Here is a 23764-nt window from a genome sequence, read left to right on the forward strand (position 1 = left end):
TAAATATTTTCTGCTCTAGGAATCATGTGTTTTTCCTATATGATCAAGTCCTTTTTTTTTTTTTACAAAATAAGACGAACGATAAAAAACGATTTGACCTGAATCAAATATTTGTATAACTTCAGTCAATGATGGAGGTTAAAAACTTAGCTGACCAAAGGAAAGTTTTGTACCATATCTACTTTTTTTCAAGGAGTCGGAATTGTTGCTCTACTGTAATTTTGAAAGAGTTTTGTAAGTTAATAACTATGACTGCTTGATTAAATTCTGCAGCAAATGTTGGCAATCGACACGTATCGGAACAATATTGGCTATTTTGATCAAGGAGACGATGAGATGAGAGAATAGTTACTTGGGGAAAATATTTCTCTCTGTTCCATTGAATTTCTGCTCCATGATGTTTCTTCCCTTTAAATGGGCACACAACGTTAAAGTTCGAAAAAATATTGACAAGGTTATATATATTATGGGTATTTTATTTTATTTGAATTCATTTTTATTATTTAGAGTGAATTCTCAAGCTGTTTATATATAGTAGTACCTCTTCAAGTAAAGTAAAATAAAATTTATATATATATATATATATATATATATATATATGTATATATATATATGCATACAAACATGTATGTGTATGTATATGTATATCATGAGATGAAAACTCCAAACATCAAATTATAATCTCCCCGCAAAAAAAATAACCGTGTTTTTTTGCTTTAACGAATTTTTTTCATGTTGTTACGCGACATCTCCATTGCGACCAAAAGGATCAAGCAGGCACCAAATTAAGGGAGAAACATAAATTTACTGCCCTTAGCAAACTATCTTATAAAATATAAAAATTTAAATTTCTCTATACTAAGTAAAAACATGCATGTCTAATATTTATATAACTTTTCCAATGACATGTCCCTAAAAGAGTTTATTTGTTTATGCATATAGGTCAAGTTTTACAATTCTCTCACAAAAGATCCAAATATGTTAATTAGTTAGTAATTTTAGAAAATATGTATTTGAGCATCGGACACAACATGAAATTTATACGATATATGAACTAATTTTTATCTTAACCTTCAAACTATGCTTTTAGTACGTGTGTGTGTGTGTATATATATATATATATAGATAGCTTCCTTAGGGTTCGATGACAACAAAGAATATTACAAGGATTTTGACCACTTATAAATTGACGCGTGGCAGATAGTCATAAACCATCAGTTCAAAGGTTGCCCTCCTTTTTTAAACCTGTCAACTCTCCTCGAAGTTGCGATTGGATGGATGCCTTCTCTTTTTTACCACATCACATCGTGAATGATTTCTGACCATCGGATCCGATCCAGCCAAACTCTTTTATTAACGTGTGGCGTAATTAAGTTTGCGTAACGAAATAATTTAATTATTACCTAATTTTATTAAATAAAGAGTGTACATGGCGACTTAATTTATTTTATACCGTTAACACATTTTAGCACACGAGGAAAAAAAGACTTTAAAAGTGAGTTTTAGTAGTTATTTTCTTCTAACGGATGAAATATATCCCAATTAACAATAGTTTGTGCATCGACTTAATTCTAGTCATCATTAATAATTAACATTACTATGGTTAATATACAAACATAATCGATATCTTCTTGTACGAATTACACTTAAAAAAATATATATGTGGAATATTCAATTCAATTAATGCAAGCTAATTAGTTTCCAAGAATAGGGGAAAAATCAAAGTAATATAATCAAGTTAATATAAAATGTATATTGGAAGAGATAATTAATTTATAGAAGTAGGGACTGCCAAGCCTGATGGAACAACACCTTAGAACCACCGGATAATCTCTTCAACCTCAAAATCAAGATTCTCAGAGTTATCAAAGCCATTAGGGGAAAAAAAGAAGAAGAAGCAATTAATTAAATAACAGAAATTTGGTTCGCAAATCTTGAATTCGATGGAATCACTCTCATACCACTAATACTACACCTCTGTTCTCTTTCTGACTTTTACATTTTTACATATACATATATATATTAGAGAGAGAGATAGAGAGAGAGTATAAATTTGTAATCACAAAAAAGAAAAGTGAAAGAAAGAAATGGGAAGAGGGAGAGTTGAGCTGAAGAGAATAGAGAACAAGATCAACAGGCAAGTGACTTTTGCGAAACGGAGGAATGGGCTTTTGAAGAAAGCTTATGAGCTTTCTGTTCTTTGTGATGCTGAGGTTGCACTCATCATCTTCTCCAATAGAGGAAAGCTGTACGAGTTTTGCAGTAGCTCTAGGTATAAATTAAACAAAACAAAACAAACAATAAACCTTACAGTTTCTGCAATTGCAACACCTATATTTATGTATAAAATATATATAGTATTAGCTGGGGGTCTTTTAGTTTTATTTTTACCTTTCTTTCCTTGAACTTGTAAGATTCTTTCTGAATTATTTTGTTGTTTGGGATTGTTTGAGATCTGGGCTTGTCTCAAAATTCAAACTTTTTTATGTTTTCTTTGAAGGGAGTGATTAGTGGAAGAAATGCAATTTTTTACTATCTTTTTTTGTGTTGTGAGAGATTGTTTTTCCATTCTAGTGATTGTTTTGAGTCGTATAGGACTCTGTGCTTGCGAGTTTTGTTAGATCTGCCAGAGGAAACCACGAAAAGAAGATTGTTTCTATATTTATGTTGAGTTTCTGCAGGCTTAGGTGTGAGATTTAATTTGCTTCAGCACTGCAAGTTTATTGCGCCTTTTGTGCTATTTTCTTTCTCTCTTCTTCTTTTTGGTTCAATTTCAAGTTAAATATGCTCCGATCTAGTGTTCTGTTACCCTTTAAAACGCAACATGGAGCAAAATTCAAGTTTTCTTTAGTATATTAAAGAAGCATTTTACCCTAATATAATACCAATAATTTTTTTTTGAATCTGATTTCTGCAACCCTTATCACCTCTCAGTTTTTTTTTTCCTTTTGTTAAACAAATTTCTTGTATATAATTTAATTCTGGATGCAAGGGTTGGAGATCAATACTACAAGATATCTTTGTGTTGTGTTTTTGCCAAGATCCAAACTTTTTAGGGTTTTCTGTTAATCCTCTTCTTTCTTTCTTTCTTTCTTTTTTTTTTTAAAAAAAGTCAAAATTTCACTACGAGCTTATCTTAACTTAATTTTCTTTTCTTTTCGATATGTTTCGACAGAAATATGGATACTGGCCAAGATTACTCTCTGGCCAGTGTGCCTAAAAAAAAAAGCAGCAGTTTCTTTTGAACCTAAGGATAAGCCTTGATCTGTTTTTCCCCTCTCCAAATGTTTCTTGTGTGTGATTTTTCTTAATTCTTTGTTAAAAATATATCGATTTGGGTTTCATTGATTTTTTTTTTCTCTCATCTTGTTAGGGTTTAATTTAGCAACATCAACATACATAATTTTCTTTTCCACAGTCATTCTCAGATCTCTTGGATTCTCCTAAAAATGACTAAGCCGCCCACAAATTTAAAGATTTTAAGTCATTTCCTGTTTTCTTAGCTTTTTTTCCTTTTTCTTGGTGGGACGTTTGATGCAAAGCAGTCTTTTTTCCGGGTAACAAGAAGGTGTTTCGGCTTATATGGGGATTCAGGGTTTTTTCTTTGAAAATTATTTTTTCTTAAACACTACATTCCTTTTAAAACAAGTGTACGAGTTACCACAATTTACCCATGGGCAATTCATAGACCTTCACGAATACATACCGAAATTGAGTTACATGCTGTTCTTGGGGAATTTGGGACACCTTTGTACTTCTGGTATGCATTTTGATGTCCATCTCACAATCTAAGAAGGCTAATAATTGATTTGGCTCATGCTTTAGTTACAAATAAAATTAACGTTCTTTCTTGAGGTGTAATTGTATTTTGTTTAAGCTACTAATTACTTCTCTAAAATGGCTTGTCATACCCAGCAGCATTCTCAAAACATTGGAAAGGTATCAAAAGTGCAACTATGGAGCGCCGGAGACGAACGTTTCCACAAGGGAGGCGCTGGTATTTAATTTGCTACTCTCTGATTGTTGGTTTCATATATATCCAAGTGCTTTTTATGCAGTTTGGTTTATTTATTAGGTTAATTTCTGGTCTGAAATTTGTTTACAGTTATGTAAGTCTATTATTTGAACTGCCCGTGATTAAGATAATATACTTTAGTAACAACAACAAGAACAAAACAGTACTGTGTAAACAAAATAAAACAATTAAAAAAATTCAGAAGTGGTTTAGTTATCATAATTTTAATACAAATTTTTTAGTTCTTTTAGATGGTACCAGATTTTCTCAACAAAGATTTTGGTTTTGTACCAGATTTTACAATTCATTTTATCTTCATAAAATTCTAAAAACTCTTCATAAAAAACATGGATGTGACATCTACACCTCCATTGTTAAGAATAATAAAATAAATTTTCTTATTAAGATTTTGTTGAATTGTAAAATTGGTAACTATATTTCTTCAATGCCTCAATGGTTTTAACGGGTTATCTGATAGTCTTACTTTGTTAAATAAGAAATCTTCTATATGATTGCAAGAGTAAGTTTATCCGGAATGATGAAATATATATTATAATAAAGATTTTGTGGAAATATAGATTTGCAGTTAACCCAGAATTGTTGGTTAAAATATTTCATAAACCAGAAAAATTCTTTTTTAAAAAAAAACTTCAGAGTGGTGTTCTCAAATTTCATTTTAACATTTCACTTTTTGCGATGAATTTCCAGAATGTTAGTTAGTTGGAAGTTGTTTCTCAAGCGAAGTTTGGTAAAAATGGTGAAGGAAACAAGAGATTATATTGTATATATCATATGGTGGAGAAGAATTGACTAGTGTATAAAAGAGAAATTAATATTTCTTTTTTGACATAGAATTGCATATTTTCCTCCACACAATGAAGTAACAACATATGGAGACGATGGTACTTGTAGAAACTGTGGATGAAATTTCAACTACAACTTAATTTTAAAAACTTCATGCTATTCTAGAGTTACCTACATTTATCAACCCTTTCCTCTTCCTCGAAATATTTGATATATGTGATGTTTCTCGTTGAAAAAATAATTAATTTTATTACATCTCTATCTTCATAAGTTTTTTAGGACGTTATATATTATATTGAATTGAAGTGGATTTAATTCCATAGGAAATATGTCTCTGGTTTTATGAATCTGACACGGGTTTTCTTCCCGTTTCAAAATTTACGTTGCTGGAGTCCCATTTTTTTAAAGTGGAAGAAAAAATATTATGTACATCAAGTCTGAGAAAAAGTATGTTCTGTCAAAACTACCCAATAAATCTTCCAGAAAAATATGGAAATTAAAGCAAATAGATTTGAAGTCCAGAGAAAAAAGACGAGGTAGAACACTTCGGGCTAGTGTTGTTAATTGATTTCATTGGCTAATAACAGGAACTGAGCAGTCAGCACGAGTATATGAAGCTTAAAGCACGCTATGAAGCCCTACAGCGTTCACAAAGGTTTGTCAACTCCAATTGTCATATAAGAAATTATCAGAACATATACATGATTAATTGAATGACAGTTTGTGCCAAAAAAAAGTGGGCTGAACGGTTAATTTTTTGTGGTAATTAATGTGTTAATAATGCTAGGAATCTTCTGGGTGAGGATCTTGGTCCTCTGAGTAGCAAGGAGCTTGAATCACTCGAAAGACAGCTCGACATGTCGCTGAAGCAGATCAGATCAACACGGGTATGTACTGCATCTTTTCAATCTTGTGATGCAACGGAAAATTTGTTTGATGAAGTAATAGAGAAAGTTATCCATTAGTTTATCGCACCTTTCCGATCATTGTCTCCAAGAAGTAAGTAGATTGTAAGATTATATTTATGTAAATAAAAGTTTTGATAAATGATGGGTGGAAGCCGGCAATGAATTCTTGAAAATTCGAATGCGCAGACTCAAGCCATGCTGGATACCCTCACAGATCTTCAAAGAAAGGTATTTAAATTAAACTCCATTTCGTCAACTAACCCTTCATTTACCAATATGTTAATCTGGGTTGTTTTATACGGGTAGGAGCATGCCCTCAATGAAGCCAACAAGAGTTTGAAACAACGGGTATGCCATGCATGCATGCATATTCTTCAGTTTACTTAGTCCATCCTTAATAACTGGACAGGCGATGCGTGGCCTATCAAACGTTTCAATTTCCATGAACAAATCATTCGTTCCACAAAATTTCTTGAACTATCCTCTCCATATATGTGAATCAGACGACGAATTATTGGTCAGTCGGCCTAAATTTTGATGGGTTTGGTTTTGTTTTTGTATGAAGCTGATGGAGGGAAGTCAAATAAGTCTGCAATGGAATCCAAATGCTCAAGATGTCGCGTATGGAAGGCAATCAGCTCACCCTCAGGCCGATGGTTTTTTCCATCATCTCGATTGTGAACCAACTCTGCAAATTGGGTACTCGATTCAATCCACATATAAATTAGAGAGATTTGTGGCTTTGCATGATTTTGTGCTATCGTATTAACAAATTTCTGACTAGTATAACATGTATATCTGAATTTTTTTTTGGTTAGAACTAATGAAATTATTGAAATTTCAGGTATCAGAACGATCCAATAGCAGCAGCAGGGCCAAGCCTGAATAACTATATATCTGGCTGGCTGCCATGATAGATCAACGGAAACAAATGCAAACGCGACTCTTACTTAATTTGGTTGCATTTCTCCGTCGTCATAACATCATCCTATGTGTCGTAAACGTGTTTGAATAATAGAACGACTTCTCAAAAGACTTCGCTATCATCCATTACTGTAATTATTATTATTGTTATTATATTCCACTTTGTGGAATAAACGTGTGCAAGAAATGTTCTTAGCTTTTATTTCCTCTTTATTCGCACTTCGCGTAAAGAAATTTTTACCCTATTCTAATTGCAAATTAAAGCAATTTGTATGTATTGCAATAGCAAAAACAAAACCAAGACATATGCTTAGTACCAAGTAATATAAGTTGCAATATCATATATTATATTTATAAGAAATGATTACTTAAATATCGAATTAATATAACACTGGAGTCTAATGTTCTTTTCGTTGTTGATGTTTTAAATATCTATAATTTTTAAACTAAGGTCTGATCGTGGAAGATTTGTAACATCTTAACACATTCTTGAACTTTTATTTTTGCAGAAAAATCAACTAATCAGACTTCTCGACAAAAACTTGTGTGAGACAGTCTTATAGATGGTATTTTGTGAAACAGATCTCTTATGTGGGTCATCTGTGAGAAAATATTAATTTTAATTGTGAATATTAATATGATTGATTTATTTCACAACAAAAAATTCATAAGATCGTCTCAGACAAGACTTGTTCTCCCATATATTATTAACCAGAGACGCATGAGTCATGACCAACCTTTGACAAGATTGATAATTGTTATCATCTTACCCAACAAAAATAAAAATTTGTCTCATCAAATCAAATAATGTAGAGGTCAATTCAAATTGCAACTTGCCACAATCACGATCTAAATAAAATAATCGCTGCTTTTACGTCCCATCTCGGGAACTTTTTTCCCCACTTTTTTGTTCATTTTCTTTTTGTTAAAACAAAAGGTTTATAAATGGAAATTATTACGACGAATACTCACTAAGCCCCTTGTACAAAATAAGACACTGTCCGTTTTCCACTGTATAATATAAAAGGACAAAGTAGCGTAATTTCGTGGCTGTGTATAGAGGATAAGGCCAAAGTATGCCTTGATAAATCGGCGGGTGGCGCGTGTCATTTACTCATGGGATGTGTCAGCCCAATCAATTTTCCTTTTGCTTTCCCAGACAGCGACTACCGAACAGCACGCTTATTTCATTTTCTTTCGCTATACGCGTGTGGAATTATTGAATATAAATCCCATGCGACCGGTGTTGTACCTCAATCCATAGTCTAACCTACCAGTCTTTTGTTTGTATTTCACGATTTTTGATTTACAGTAGGATGAGATGATAATGCTGTGTGAATTTGTTGAGATAATAAATTGATAAACATTATCAAATCTTTAGATTTTTTTGAATCTTGATCCGAAAAATCTAACTATTTCTTATCCCATAAATGGAGCAATATATGATTCTTGAAAATAATAATAATAATTATAAAAATTATGAAAGCGTAATGTACAACGCTGGTAAGATGGAGTTCACGACACAGGATATTAACTTGGAAGATAATGAACAGTCGCCATTGGGAATAATGATACCAAAAAAATTATTAATTTATTTTCTATAAGAAATCTGCCATTGAAGATTCGTGTTCTCACTTCGATCCACCCTCTGGGCCTTTTTTGATCATGTTCTCATGCCTCGTTTTTTGATCTTCCATTTGTAGCCGAAAAAGAAAATTTCTTATAAATATCATTAATCTTATCCGTTTTCGTAATACCGAAGTTTATCCATTTACCTCGATTTTCGCACTAATTTCCCACCTCAAATTAGCATAAAAAGCTTTTATTTTTATAATTAAAGTCTACAAAATCAATCCTCCGGGGGAAAAAAGCTTCGAGTATGAGGAGAGGGAACCCGCAAACTCAAACAGATCAACATTCCAGGATTCTCTATGAGTTAACTGCTTTAGTTATGAATATTATGCGATCCCCGCCGACGCCGGTGGGTTTTTCGGATCAAACTCCGGATATCCATCAGAGGAGGAGGGCGGCGACGTCTCTTGAGCAGATAACTCCAGCTGGATTTGCCTCTTTGCTTCTTGGGATTTCTCTGGCTTTGATGCTGTGCGGATCCGTTACTTTTTTCATTGGGTTCATGTTGATGCCTTGGATAATTGGATTGGTGGTGTTTCTGTACTTCGTTGGGATTGTTTCGAGTATTTCGATGATTGGGAGAGCAATTTTGTGTCACAATTCTGGCCCCTCTTCCCCGTCGAAAGATGTCCCTTGTAAGAATTCTTGTTTGTTTTTCTTATATTATTTGTGATTAAATAACTTTTCATTGGAGATTTCTTGGTGATTACTGATTCTGTTTTGGAATTGCGTGATTGTTGGAAATATGAATTTTTCATTCAAGAATTGGGAAGGATGAGGAACTCAGGCAATCGTCTGTGTTGAGAATTGAAATTTCGCAACTTAAATTGCTTATTGTGTGTTTTGTTGGGATTCGCTTGGTGCTCTCTGGTCGTGTTTCTTAGTTTATTTTAGTAAAATTGGGTTGGGTGATTCTGATGATGAGTATATGAACAAGATTGGGTTGGTTTGATTACATGTTAACTGGACTTTGTCGCATGATTTTGGCTTCCCGGGAACAAATTTTTAGCTTTAAACTGGATGGTGATGTAATGGAAGGTTCAATGTTTAGTTTTAGTTATAATGAAAGCTTGGGCCTTTCATTTGCAGATATCGTGCAACTTTTAAACCATTGAATATTAAATAGATGTTCGATGGTTCAAGTGACAAGAAAACTCTGTGCCCCTTAAAAGAAACATTCACCAGTATGTGTTCGAACTAGTTAGACCCCGATAAGTTGCAGGAATAGAGGTTCCATACTTCCATGCAGGGGAAAAACCAATTGAACATCGGATATCACAGTTGATGCCAAGAAGCCGGGAGATCTATGGTTGTTTATCAGCAATCATCAGTATTTATTCATCTTTACATTCATTGGTTTTTCATACCTGCGAGAATCTTTCTTGATCTTCACCTTTCCTCTGTTTCATACAGAAAACTAATGCATACATGCATTATTTACTGAGCATCAGAGTCATAACATCACCTGAAGTTGTAGAAAGTGTTGATAATCGAACCTAAGAGCCAACACTTCTAGAGCTTGTCTAAGTTAACTCTGTAGTCTGCTACAAGGATGTCCTGAACACGGCGAGATGGTTAATTTTACCTTGTGTTGCAGCATGGAAGCTTTTATGAGGGATTCATATAGCTGGATAATAACATGCTTGTGGGTTGGGGCACGATTTAGCAACGACATTCGCATTGTGTGATTCCAATTTACGGCTCCTGCAGCAGCGGAACTCTGTGGATATTCTTCTCTATATATGATATAGATTGTTTGGAAGACTGAAGTGGTGGTTCGGTTCATCATTATACTAGAGGGTGTTCTCTATATTCAGTTCGAGTTCTCCAGAGCTGGGATATCAATGTATCTTGTACCTCTTTGGTTTTTCATATTAGCAAAACCGAACTGTATAATTTCTCGTTTCTAAGACAGATGTCTTTATGTCCGACTCTGATGGGAGTTGAAAGTTCGTTGAAATGGTTTAATAAAATCTGAGACCAGTTTGCAGAATGACTGGTTGGTGGCTACCATTTCAAAAACTACTTGGAGTGGTTGGGCTCGATGGTAATTGCCCACACGACCCCATTTGGCTACATGTTGGCCTATATGATCAAAATGTAACCTATTGAGAGGTACTCTGGAACTAGTCTTTTATGTAGCTAGGAACCACAGTACACCCCTAAAGTCATAGGCTGCTTGTCTTCAAAGAAAGTATGCTATGATATAGTAAAACTCAGTTTTGGTGAATTCGAAATATTTAAATTTAGTGGGGAGCTTTTACTGAACTCACAATAAAACCATTTTTTCAAAAAAATAATCAAGTGACCTAATTCTCTTCGTCCAGTTTGGGTATTTCTTTATTTTTATTCTGTTCTTGTAAAAAGAATAATAATATTCTTAACGTAGAATCAATCAAATAGTGATCTGCATTAGTTTCTAAAATATTTTTAATCTTGCAAATTAATTTACAATATAGTATAAAAAAAGTTAAATAAATTTTCCGAGTTTCCATCTGAAGCAAAGCATACGAATCCATCTTTTCTAATTTAATTAAAAAAAATTTACATGCAAGGAATAAACTTAAAAAAATGTCAAAAACAGTATCACGAGTAATTTTAAATTCGTTCGAGCCTGAAATCGATATATATGTGCTAAAGGATAAGAGAAAGAAAATCTTGAATTAACATTCCACACTAAAATTTTCACAGTAGTTCCCCCACTCCGAAATCCCAGAAATCAAATAAAAACTCACTCCACCAGTATCATAAAATATAACTGAAAAACAGCAGATAATTGATTACTCACAATCACGAATCTTCCAACTTCATTTCAATCAAACAAACCTAGAATTAAATAACAGATCTAGTTTTCAGAAGACAAATCAACCGGTGTAAATGTGGACGCCGATAGCGATGAGGAAGATGGTGATGAGGCCGAAGAAAATGATTGTGTGGACTAAAATGGATAACCCGCTGGTCTGCATGTTCCCGAACTCCACGACCCGGCCCCGGCCCGGTAACTGGAAGAGCAGACCCGGACTCAACAGCACGAACAGCACCACCGCTATAATCACGGGTCCCCAGTCAGCCATTGCTCTCAGTCTCGCCCTTTTTCTCTCTCTACACGTTGTGCTTGGTTATGCGAGATTTGGGTGAGTGTATATGACTTTTATAAATAGAGGGAATTTTTTTCCCCATTTAATAAGTATTTTCAAAACTAAAGCTGAAGTTTACCGGACGCAAGGAATATAATCAAGATATTTATATATTTATCAGTGATTTTTTTTATATCATTGCAACTAGATAATAAAATTAATAGTAAGTTTTTTTATAATGTTTATATCTATAATAATGAGTAATATTTATGATATAAAAAATAATATTTTATATATGATCTAGATAAAAAAATTAACTTATAAAATTAATGACAAAAATTTGTGGGAGATGGTCTTACCCGTCGTATTTTGTGAGACAGATCTCTTATTTGAATCATCTATGAAAAAATATTACTTTTTATTCTTAGAGTATTACTTTCTATTGTGAATATCAGTAAGATTGACCCGTCTTACACATAAAAATTCGTGAAACTGCCTCATAAAAAACTTACTCAAAATTAATTTATCATATAATTTCAATACAGCTAACTAACATAATAGGCAGCATAAGAATGAACATCAGTATACAAAGCTGAGCTAAGCACGTGGCAGAATCATGTGAATTGGATATCTTCACGAAATATTACACTTAGCGTATAATTTTAAAATCGTGTTTAGAATTACGTGTTGCTGTGGTCATGTTTTAAAATTTCAATAGTTACTTTAGATAAGAACTTGTGTTATAATGACACGGGTTTGCTTCCCTTGGTGCTAACGTTAAAAGTAAGCTCGGTGAAGTGGTTACGGTATATTTCGTTATAGTAGGTCTTTTGTGAGACAGTCTTACGAATTTTTATCCGTAAAACGTTTCAATCCTACCGATATTCACAATAAAAAGTGATAATCTTAGCATAAAAAATAATATATTTTAATAGATGATCCAAATAAGATATATGTCTCACAAAATACGACCGTGAGACCGTCTCACATAAGTTTTTGCCCCTTTATTATTATTATTATTATTATTATTATTTAGTATTGTATAGTACCATGTAACTGTGGGTTGGAGTGTCTAAAAATAAGGATTTGGAATTGAAATTGGATTTAGATTTCATGTTTGGTAAAAATTTAAAATAGATGATATTTTGTAAAATTTGTAAAGAAGACTTTAAATTTATAAGTAAGAAATATAAATTTCTTATTATTTTTATTGATCCGTTAGGATTTCACTTAGTTAAATAATATTTCATGAACTGATGTAAATTTCATGTATGTGTGTGTTTTTGTTTTGGGGCTGAGCCCATTGGGCTCACACTTTCATGGACTGTAGTAAATTACAAAGGAATTAAATTAAAGGCCCGCCCCCTCCAAAATGTACAGTCTCTTCACCACATATGAAACCTAACTTAAAAAATATTTTAAAATATATATTCATTTCAGGATAAGCAATCCGAACACTACGCGTTTTGCTAAAGGTTGAAAATATAGATTTGCAAAGATAATGATTTGTAGTAATTTATTATTCAGAATTTAAAAGTTAAAAAGAAGATAAAAATAAAATTGGGCTATTGTTTAAAAATCCATACATAAACACGATTTAATCTGTATAAAAATCAAACGAGGAATTGAACCATATGTAAAAAATGTAAAAATTTGTGTGAGACGGTCTCACAGATCGTATTTGTGAGACAGATCTTTTATTTGGGTCATCCATGAAAAAATATTATTTTTTATACTAAGAGTATTACTTTTTATTGTGAATACAGGTAGGGATGATCCATCTCACATGAGACTCACTCCCTACAAAATTATCAAAGTTGAATTTAGTTGGAAAAGAGAAAGGAAAATAAAATGTGAATCAAATGGTCTAAAAAGAGACGAATGAATATTGCGGCAATCTTTTGCTTGTACGACCGAAACTTTTACTCAATCAATTATGAATCATTACATGGACAGAATTGTCATCAAATGACATAATTTTAAAATATATCTACTTCATGCCTTCACGGTTCATGTTTTCCTTTGGTCCAGTCTAAATACATAAATTCTAAATTATTATTTTTTTAACAAAGATTGCGTGTGTTTATATATATATATATATATATATATATATATATATATATATATATATATATATATTGTTATATGAATACTCTTTGTAATTATTTAAAATACTCTTCATATGTATGTTATTTGAAATCAATCAATCATTCGTACAATCAAATATGTCATTTCAAATTAAAAATATGAATCCAAACGCATCATCTGTCCATAGAACAATTTGTACTTCGGAGTCTATTTAGTCAACGATATATAAATTAGATGGATACTTGAATCCGAATTATCTCTTATCAAACATATAATATATGGACGCGATTGGCAACTAGATTATTGACCGAGTCAGGTCCACCGCACCCAAGTATTTTTTATTTGTTTTGTAATAAAAAAAAAGAAGTAATCCTCGGTTCATGATTAATATTTCCACTTTTATATAGAAAATGACACTTTACCTAATTGCTCATTTTCCGTACTTGTTTTTTTTTTTTTTTTTTGACGATCCGCGTCCGAACTCCGAAATACACCCACGCTTGACAGTTGACCTCTTTAAGTTAAACTCGTAGATCTCAGGTTATTAGTTTCGAATTCAATTCAAATATTTTGCATAAAAATACATTGTTGATTTTCCAGACAGATTTATTTGCCATCTTCATCCGGATATCACTCATACCAATTATTTCCAAAGATTTTCCATCAGCCATGAAAATTTTTCCGTAATCTCCCGCAATGTAATTATCGAATACATCACGATTACGAGTGGTATGAAACGAAGCTATCGAGTCCATAACCCAAGAATCAATCGAGCTTTCCATGAATAGTAATAGAGCATCATGTACCTCTTTAGCAACAACATTAGCGTCGTTTTTTGTTGATTTGCAATTCTTTTTCAAGTGACCAGTGGCACTTCACATTCTTTTCAAATGTGTTATTGTCCTTTTCATTTCTTGACTTGGATCTACCATGACATTGGTTAAAACTATTTTCGCCACTCCTGCCCCTTCCTTTATTCTCGAGATTTAGAGCAGAACTCAATGATGTTCCTTCACCATAATCCATCTTGCAAACTTCTTCGGCAAGAATTTGATCTTTGACATCATTGAATTGTAGCTTTCTTTTTCCAACAGAGTTGCTATCTGCTGCCCGCATCGGTTCCCAATTGTCTGGTAAAGACACCAAAGGAATAAGTGCCCGAATCTCATCATCAAATTTAATTTCAACCGATGTTAGCTGTGAAACAATCGTGTTGAATTCATTAATGTGTTTAGCCACCGATGCATCTTCTCTCATCTTCAAGTTAAATAACTTATTCATAAGATGTACTTTATTATTTGCCGATGGCTTTTCGTACATGTCCGACAAAATGAACATCATCTCCTACGTTGTTTTTGTCTCCGCCACGTTATGTGTCATGTTCTTCGTTAGAGTCAATCGTATTACACCTAACACTTGTCGGTCAAGAAGCTTTCAGTTATCATCCTCTATCTCTTCCGGTTTCTTTCCAAATAGAGATTGATGCAACTTCTTGCTATACAAATAATCAATAATATGTAGTCGCCAAAACGTAAAATCTGTACTGTCAAACTTGTTAATACCAGGTCCAGATCCATCATCTCCAGCCATCGCATCGCTAGCCTTAGTAAAAAATATTTTCTGATGTGGAAGATCAGACAAAGCTGCAACCACATAACATACTCAGAATTTTTAAGAATTTTCACAACAAGGCTCTGATACCAGTTGTTGGAAAATTAAACTGAAGCGATGCTGATCACGATGATAATAGTACCAAAAAATACGGAATAAAATAATTAATAAGAACACAAAGATTTACGTGGTTCACCTAAGATATGCTACGTCCACGGAGCACTGAAACTTTTATAACTGGAAAAATATTACAACAAGTGTATACACCAATACACTAAATATTTCTCACTCCCAAATCCGAGTATACCGAGAAAATAATTTCTCTAACTCATACAAGAGAATTTTTGCACTCACACTCTCTTTTTATCAAAATTGAAAAGCTTTTGATTTTAAGATAAAATAACCGAAAAAATTGAGTTCTATTTATAATTAATTCACTCTTTCAGTTTTAAAAAGAAATACGACTGGAATTTGGTTTTTTTTATTATTTTATTTAATGTGGGACCTACCCATTAAATTTCACCTAACACAGTTATTTGCTCATCTGGGAGGAGGGCTCCGATCAGAAGCTTGTATACTTTAATCATGCTGTCAGTTATGTGCTTACCCGGATCACATCAAGTATAAAACCGAGAAGGAAAAGCGATGCATTTGTGCTTTTTTGGGAACAAGATGAAATGAAATAGAATCTATGCCAACTACGACACATCTGTCATAATTGATGAATTCATTTTTCTGGGCCTCAACCAGTAAATTTTGTGGTTCTTTTCTTTGGTTTTTTTCCATCACTAAATGCTATGTCCAGCGTGCATTTCTCTTGGTCTGAATCCTTTCTAATACTCAGGTTTTGATTGTTATGCATTTTTCTGAATTCCAGGATGCGACATCTATCATATTGTTCGGGAAGCTCAAACCCGTTGGCTAAAGCCGGCAGAAGTGTATTTCATACTAAACAATTTTGAGGAGAACCAACTCACTCACCAAATCCCTCAACGACCAGCTAGTAATTTTTTTCTGTGCATCCCTTTTGCATTCATGGAAGTCTCTTCCGAAATAAGGCCTGTGACAAATAATAATTTTTTTGTTTTACTCTATTTTTTGAGTTTAACAGGTGGATCACTGTATTTATTCAATAAGCGAGTACTAAAATCTTTCCGAAAGGATGGTCATAGTTGGCGGAGAAGGAGGGATCAGAAAACTATTGCTGAAGCACATGAGCGGCTAAAGGTGGCTGGTGATATTCTCATTTAGTGTTAGTTAATCCTTTCTAATTTTTTTCTCATTCTTTTGTTGAATGTCTTCCCATCTTCATGTATTGATAAACCTCCAATACAAATTCTATTGTAAAGATGAAGTACAGTGTAATTAAACCAACTCCGACTACTAGTAAGGTTGATGTTGTATTTGAAGTGATTCTGTTATTGGTCCTTGGGGCATGTCAAATTGTCAATACATTTATCCGATGTCTGAATACCAGCATCTTTCCATGTTTCTGTCAATACAATGCTATGAGATAGTCAACAAATTCAATTTACTATATAATATTTTTGTTGATCTCAAACTGTGCTTGACATTTTCCTTCTTACTAGGTTGGAAATGTTGAGGCCCTGAATTGTTATTATGCTCATGGAGAACACAACCATAAATTTCAAAGACGTAGCTATTGGATTTTGGACCCGTAAGTGCTAATTCAATCGTAATATTCCTCCATTTGCTCAGTACTTGATGGATGTAACTGAGGGTAAGAAAAAGTTATGGGAGTTGAAAAACTTATCCAATATGATGAGGTTTTTTGTGCTGGGGATACAATAATATGTTGTATGTGGACTTTCATAAGATATCATGGGCTAAAGATATTTGACAATTATTACATCAGCAAATCCTCATTTCTAACATAGATTCTTTGTTTTTTTTAATGTAACAGAGAGTTCGAGCACATTGTTCTTGTTCACTACAGAGACACTGGGGTGGTGAGTCTCCCAGAGCATGATCAAGGGCAGGGCAGACCCTATTAATCACTGTGTTGTGCTATACATATTATAAATTTAATCATATAAATTCCATTCTTTTTCATTGTTTCCTGTGTTTCTATTGATTCTTCGGCTTATCCTTAATCGAAAGCTTCTGCTAGTTATAGGATTGAAATTTCCGATGCACAAAAAAGTGGATTTTTTCGTTATGGGCTTACTAGATCAAATTTAACATGCTTTTTTTATCATTCTACTTGGAGTGGTTATGTGTGCATTCTAATGCATCAATTCAAGTTCACTTTGTTCAAAGATAACAAGACATCCAGTTTCTGTTGATTTCAGGGAAGACAGAGTACTTCTTCAACATCTCAAGTGTCTCCATTATCATCTTCTACCTTCAATCCCCAACCCAGCTCATTTGCAGCGCACCAGCCAGACTTGTCTTTTGTCATCAGTGAATCACATGAACGGCAAGTTAATCAACCAAGTCCTAGTTCTGCGGAGATTAATTCAAGTGACATAATCAGGAATCAGGGGCTGAATCAATTGGATATCACAGAGAGTAAAGATGAGGACTACAATTCATTGGGGCCGGAATTAAGTCAAGCATTGCAAACAATTAAGCACCAGTTGAGTTTAGATGATGATGAGACGCAAAAATTTATGTCTGACCTAGGCGACGGGTATTCTAATTATTTGGAAGAAGCTCGGAAAATTTTGACTTATCTGCTCAAATATCAACTGACGCAAACAATCTTCTTTTGCAACAATTTTCAGGTATAAGCCTTCAACCAATATTTGCTTTTGTTCATTTCTATGACTAATTCTTAATCTTCTAATTTAAATGATGTGGGAGTTTGATAAAGATGGATTTTGATGGGGATGACTTTTCAGATGAGGGCATTGGACAGCATCATTCAGTCTCTGGGACTGAAGTCGACATTTGGGATGATAGGATTGATGGCTCCAAAAGTTTACTTGGTGTGGAATCACAAGCACCCCTCGGTGGTCATGATGCTCAAAATTGTAAGATACTACCAGGAACGGAATTTTAGTTTATAGATTTTTGAGATCGCAAATGTCCTTTTAACACTTACGTTCTTCCAGCTTCTATGATGATTCCTCTTGAAGTGGAACATATGGACTATTTTGCTCATTCTCCAGTACCTGATGCTTACGGAACCAAATCAACCTTATCTAGCCAAGATAGTGTAAGAATTTCTGTTCAAGATTACCTACATTTGAGTATTTCTCCCAAGCAGAAGTTCACAATCCAAGAGATATCTCCAGATTGGTGTTACACCTCTGAAAGTGCAAAGGTATATATCGTCAAATCAAGTTCAGCAAAGGCTATTATGGAGTAGTATTTGTGTCTTCCTCTCTGGGTGTGGGTGGTGTGGATTTCTTGTTTTAATATGGCACAGTCAGGGATCATAAAAATGAGCATCTAACTCTCATTTCAGCATTAAAAATTGTCTTTACCTTTAGTTCATGAACCTATGGAAGAGTGCTTACACAAAGTAGATGCCTTCTAATAGTTCATCACCAACCAATGAGCAAATGATGTCATTAATCCCAGATGAAGACAGGAGTCTTTTATACAAGGATTCATCCTGGTACCAGAATTAACTAAACTCAAACTAAAGAGGGCTTTGTCTTACTAGCTGTGCAGAGAAACTTGAATATATCTCGGAGGATAAGGTTACTGAAGATCCATATTCCAGCAGAATAATGCATGACTGCTGTGTCTATATGCATTAATCTTTCTCCATACTTTTTTTGGTGCATTTTCAAATTTATGCATGTTTCAAGTTCCCACTCTGAATAAAGCAGGCTCCGAAATATCAGTATTTCTGTCATAGGCTTTATAATATGCGTATGACCAAACTGAAGTTCCGTGAATTTTAGAATCAGCACAGCTCGTGTAAAACAACAAAATCTTTAAATTCATTTGTAATGTTTCGTTAGATATCTGCTATTAAAGCTTGTGATTCAGGCATTAGATTCTATCTTGCAGATCATCATTATTGGGTCTTTCCTCTGTGACCCGTCTGAGTGCTCTTGGGCTTGTATGTTTGGTGACATTGAAGTTCCAGTTCAGATAATTCGGGACGGTGTCATTCGCTGCCATGCTCCTTTCCAATTGCAGGCTGGAAAAGTCAATATTTGCATCACTTCTGCAAATAGGGAGTCTTGTAGTGAAGTAAAGGAGTTTTTCTATCGTGGCGAGCCCATTGCTTGCAAGCACAGTAATTCACCTGAAACAGAGGACGGCAAGAGCTCAGAAGAGCTCCTGTTGATTGCCAGATTTGTGCAAATGCTACTGTCCGATCAGTCACCAAAAGGAGATGTCACTGAAACAGATATTGATCTGTTGGCCAAATATAAAACTTCTGAAGGCATGTGGAACCAAGTTATCAACGCTCTTTCAGTTGGCACCTCAACATCCTCAAGCACTCTTAATTGGCTTCTGGAAGAACTTCTGAAAGACAAGTTGGGACTGTGGCTTTCATCTAGATCACTGAAGAATAATCAAAAGGTCTGTTCTTTATCAAAGAAAGAACAAGGTATCATTCACGTGACTGCTGGATTGGGCTACGCATGGGCATTATTGCCAATTTTGAATTCTGGAATAAGTGCTAATTTCCGTGATTCGAATGGATGGACAGCTCTTCATTGGGCTGCAAGATTTGGGAGGTATATCTGACACATTGATGATTTTTGTTCTTTCCGCTAATTAGTTGGTAAAACTTAAAACATTTATCTGTTTGTCGAACTAAGTCCAATTTAATTCATTTGCGCATCTGGAAAATAAGTGTTCTAGTTGCAACAGGGAAAAGGTGGTTGCCACTCTCATAGCATCTGGTGCATCAGCTGGAGTCATTACGGATCCTACTTCGCAGGACCCAACTGGTAAGACACCCGCATCAATTGCGGCTGACCGCGGACACATGGGGCTTGCAGGTTATCTTTCCGAAATGGCACTAAAAGATCATCTTTCATCCCTCATATTGAAAGAAACTGAGCTATCTAAGGGGTCGGCTGCCTTGGAAGCAGAAACTATGGTACATAGTTTATCCAACACAAGTCCCTCTTCTAATGAAGATCAGGGTCCTCTGAATGATACCTTAGCTGCAGTTCGTAATGCTACTCAGGCTGCTGCACTTATACAATCTGCATTCCGTGCCCATTCGTTCCGGAAGCGGCAGCAGAAAGAAGATGCAGTTGCCATCTCCAGAGCTTATTGTGATGAATACGGTATATTAGAGAGTGATATTCAGGGACTTTCTGCTGCATCAAAGCGGGCATTCTGCAATGCACGTGATTACAGCTCAGCTGCTTTATCTATTCAGAAGAAATATCGAGGCTGGAAAGGTCGGAAGGACTATCTTTCATTTCGTCAGAAAGTAGTCAAGATACAGGTCGGTCGCTCTTCTCAAGTAAAAGGAGGTTTATAGCTTGTTACCATCCCATAAAAGACGTTTATCGTGATATGCGCCAACAAAATAGTAATGTGGCATCTTATTTTCTGAACTTCAGTGGTACTTCTCTCAGTAAATAGTACCTTGCAGTATATGATAGTGGAAAAGTTGGAATTTTGTTGACGTGAAGAAACTTGAAAATTATTGTTTGCTAACTTCACTTGGAACACATATTTTATGATTGCATCAGTTAAGTTAATGTAAGAGACTGACATCTAGTTCTTATGGTTGTAGGCTCATGTCAGAGGTCATCAAGCTAGGAAAAAATACAATGTTTCCTGGGCAGTTGGTGTTCTGGAGAAGGTTATTCTAAGATGGCGCCGACGAGGGGTTGGTTTCCGAGGATTTCGAATTGACCCCGAAACAATTCATGAATGCCACGATGACGACATCGTTAAAGTGTTCCGCAAGAAGAATGTGGAGGGAGCCATTGACGAAGCTGTCTCTACAGTGCTGTCCATGGTTGAATCTCCAACAGCACGGCAGCAATATCGTCGCATCCTTGAAAAGTATCGCCAAGCTAAGGTAACTCAGGGCTTTGAACATCTTAATTATTGTTATGGTCTATTTTTCTCCGTTCCATGGTACACTGTTATTTTCATCTGGTACCATCAAGGTTATGCAGAGGAGAAACTGGGGTTTTAGATTAAGAGGAGCGATTTAGTATCTCTCAAAAAACTTCTAAATTAAAAATATTAAATGTTGAAATATTATTTCATTAATTAGGACATCAACTCTACCCAATGTCCCGCCTTTTAGTTCATGCATTACAGTATGTGAACATGATTGCGTTGATTCTTACATTGTGGCAGGCTGAGCTACAAAATGGAGAATCCCATACATCTGCTCGTCACGGCTTATCTTCTCACCTTGATCTTTCCAATGAGGAATTCTGAGATTTACTAGTTGACATTCTGCGTTTTCTGTTATTTGACTCTTCAGCTTTAAGGCCGTGTAGTATGGTTTGCTTTTGACATAAGATACCTATCAAGCATGTAGGTCCGGGAAAGAAGTCTTAAAGTGAAACCCCCTTAGAGGTCCAGGACTCAACGACAGGCAACATCTTGACATGTCACATTCTGCTGTCTAAACTAGGAGTTGATGTTATAGAGATGTTTAAACAAACTAACTACCTCACTGAATTAACTCTCTCACAAGCCTGAACTTCTAAGAAAAAGAAAATGCTTTCTGCACATGTCACAAGCTATGTTGCATGGATGTGAGTATGTATCGAATACATTATTACGACATATTTTAAAAATATAAGACACGCTATAACTAACATACAACAATTATTAAAATATATAAAAATATTATAAATTTATTTATGTAAATATATAAAATTTACAACTTTATGAAATGGTTTTAAGAAGAGAACAAAAAAAAAGAAAATTCTTTTGCCGAAACGTACGCCACCGTGTCCGTGACGTATATAAATCGTGTCCAAAATATATTCGACTGGTCAAACCTAAAAAAATTCAATGACACATATTTTGTCGTATCTCACACGTGTATCGACGTGTCATATTCGTAGTTGTGTCCGATACTTAAAAGAAAAAAAACTCAAAATATCCATGCTACCTAGGCCACAATAATCACAATGATAAACACAATGAACACTTTTGGACAGTTAATTTTAACCATCATATTAAAATCTTAATCATGCTACAAACCAAATGCACACAATAAATCATGATAAAAAAGAAGTCGAGTCCATAAAATAACTAGGTGTTCGTTTCAACGAGCCTTGACCACCAGACGTATGTCATATGCTCTGAAGAGCACTTGAAACACATTAGCTCTCAGCAGTTCTCCGATGAATGGGTATGCTACGCATAGTTCAGCCGGAAAATGTCATTCAAAACATAGAAGCTGCCTTGAGGTGTTGGAATCAAATGGAACATCTGTCAAACAAAGAACAAGGTGCCATTAATAAATTCGATTCAAAAATTTTGGCTTATAAATGAACAACCTTTGATAAAACCACAATGGATGTTCATGTCATGATTTTTGGATCGATCATTCCCAAACCGTATTGAGTATTGTAAAAGGTGCATAACAATAAGAGCGCATCCTAAATTTTTTTAAAGAATACCCACACGAAGAAAGCTACAAATATAAACATGTTAGGAAAATTTCATTGCATTTCATCTTTCCTGTACTGAACAAACTATTGAATTATCAGAATTTTTCACATCAAATTCGCCATCCATATATAGATTTAAGCCGTCCTAAATTGTGTGATGAGCACATTTAATAAATCTAATCCATCGAAGCTTAACCCCTTCAGAGACCAGAGCTTCATTCAATCAACCAAACCAGAAATCTAATAAATTAAAATTGACACAAACTTAGAACCAAAAGAACGTTTCCCATGAAAATAAACCAAACTAACAAAAAAAAATGTTCCACGCTCCAATCAATTAAATCCATCAAACCCCAAGATCGATACCAAGACACGTATGAAGCTACAGGTACGGTACACATGCCAATGCAAAACCCACATTTAATCAAACCCAACAGATCAAAAAGTTTTTTTTAAAAAAAAAAAAAACTTGCCTGGCTAAATTTGAGCGCATGCTGCTCCCCAGCGAGCTGAAGGTTACCGGAAACAAAAACAAGCATCCCGCCGGCGGGTCCAGAAGGCTGGAAATCAACGGTGGTGATCTGATGCTGGCACTGCTGGAAGGGCAAACTGGTAAGCTTGGCAACAATGTTCTGAGCACCCTGGAATTTCTGGCCCTCGAAAGTCAGCATCGATGAATCTTGGTAAAGGCCCGCTAGCCCTGCCCTATTCGCGTCGAATGTAGTGTAATAGTGCTCGACGAACGCCTTCGACAAGGTTTCTGGATCCATCGATGGATTTCACGAATACGACCCTCTGGGGATTGGGTTCTCACTCTGCGGCCGACGATCACAGACGAAGATATCCTGAACTCCTGATTGGACACAGAGAAATAAGGAGAGGAGAGGGTTTTTAAGCTAATGGTTGAGGGTAAAATTGTCCATAAATTTGTAGCGTGTCTTAAACGCTAATCTTTGCTTACCTGCGGTGTTATGGTTTTGGACATCTTTTATCATTCTAAATATATCATTTTATTTTTTTCCCAAACTGAAAACAAATTCCCATGTTTAGGTACTATTATGTATATAATTGATCTTTTGATCATGCAACATCATTCACATGACGATTATTTATTAGATGTGATGGAGTTGTGTATCAAAAAAGTGAATGAGAACTCAACGATGTTTA

At 34.7% G+C, this 23764-nt stretch overlaps 4 protein-coding genes across 7 annotated transcripts; 2 read left to right on the forward strand and 2 right to left on the reverse strand.

Annotated features, from left to right (window-relative positions):
- Positions 1-1922: 1922 nt before the first annotated feature.
- Positions 1923-6853, forward strand: LOC140820741 (agamous-like MADS-box protein MADS4). Of its 4 annotated transcripts, none has more exons than XM_073181080.1 (8): positions 1943-2272; positions 3916-3997; positions 5407-5474; positions 5607-5706; positions 5914-5955; positions 6034-6075; positions 6293-6426; positions 6572-6853. In XM_073181080.1, the coding sequence occupies exons 1-8, from the start codon at positions 2088-2090 to the stop codon at positions 6639-6641; spliced, it is 723 nt and encodes a 240-aa protein (XP_073037181.1). In that variant the 5' UTR covers positions 1943-2087; the 3' UTR covers positions 6642-6853. The 4 variants fall into 4 exon arrangements, with proteins under 4 accessions (XP_073037184.1, XP_073037181.1, XP_073037185.1 ...); XM_073181081.1 differs by having other exon boundaries at positions 1978-2272; positions 3919-3997; XM_073181083.1 differs by lacking the exon at positions 6034-6075 and having other exon boundaries at positions 1923-2272.
- Positions 6854-10925: 4072 nt separating this feature from the next.
- Positions 10926-11431, reverse strand: LOC140820730 (uncharacterized). Its single transcript, XM_073181053.1, has one exon. It carries the CDS (start codon positions 11355-11357, stop codon positions 11148-11150), a length of 210 nt encoding a protein of 69 aa, XP_073037154.1. The 5' UTR covers positions 11358-11431; the 3' UTR covers positions 10926-11147.
- Positions 11432-15617: 4186 nt separating this feature from the next.
- LOC140820728 (calmodulin-binding transcription activator 4-like) lies at positions 15618-21706 on the forward strand. The gene is made up of 12 exons (XM_073181049.1): positions 15618-15808; positions 15937-16062; positions 16171-16286; positions 16649-16737; positions 16984-17029; positions 17372-17806; positions 17896-18055; positions 18137-18348; positions 19047-19726; positions 19863-20451; positions 20746-21036; positions 21324-21706. Exons 1-12 carry the CDS (start codon positions 15781-15783, stop codon positions 21405-21407), a joined length of 2856 nt encoding a protein of 951 aa, XP_073037150.1. The 5' UTR covers positions 15618-15780; the 3' UTR covers positions 21408-21706.
- Positions 21707-22115: 409 nt separating this feature from the next.
- Positions 22116-23475, reverse strand: LOC140820734 (nuclear transport factor 2B). The gene is made up of 2 exons (XM_073181056.1): positions 23071-23475; positions 22116-22415 (listed from the first exon to the last, which is right to left on the reverse strand). Exons 1-2 carry the CDS (start codon positions 23365-23367, stop codon positions 22341-22343), a joined length of 372 nt encoding a protein of 123 aa, XP_073037157.1. The 5' UTR covers positions 23368-23475; the 3' UTR covers positions 22116-22340.
- Positions 23476-23764: the final 289 nt, after the last annotated feature.

Source organism: Primulina eburnea, unplaced genomic scaffold (genome assembly GCF_022965805.1).
Source record: "Primulina eburnea isolate SZY01 unplaced genomic scaffold, ASM2296580v1 ctg1415_ERROPOS3700000, whole genome shotgun sequence".
Classification (NCBI taxonomy): Eukaryota; Viridiplantae; Streptophyta; class Magnoliopsida; order Lamiales; family Gesneriaceae; genus Primulina; species Primulina eburnea.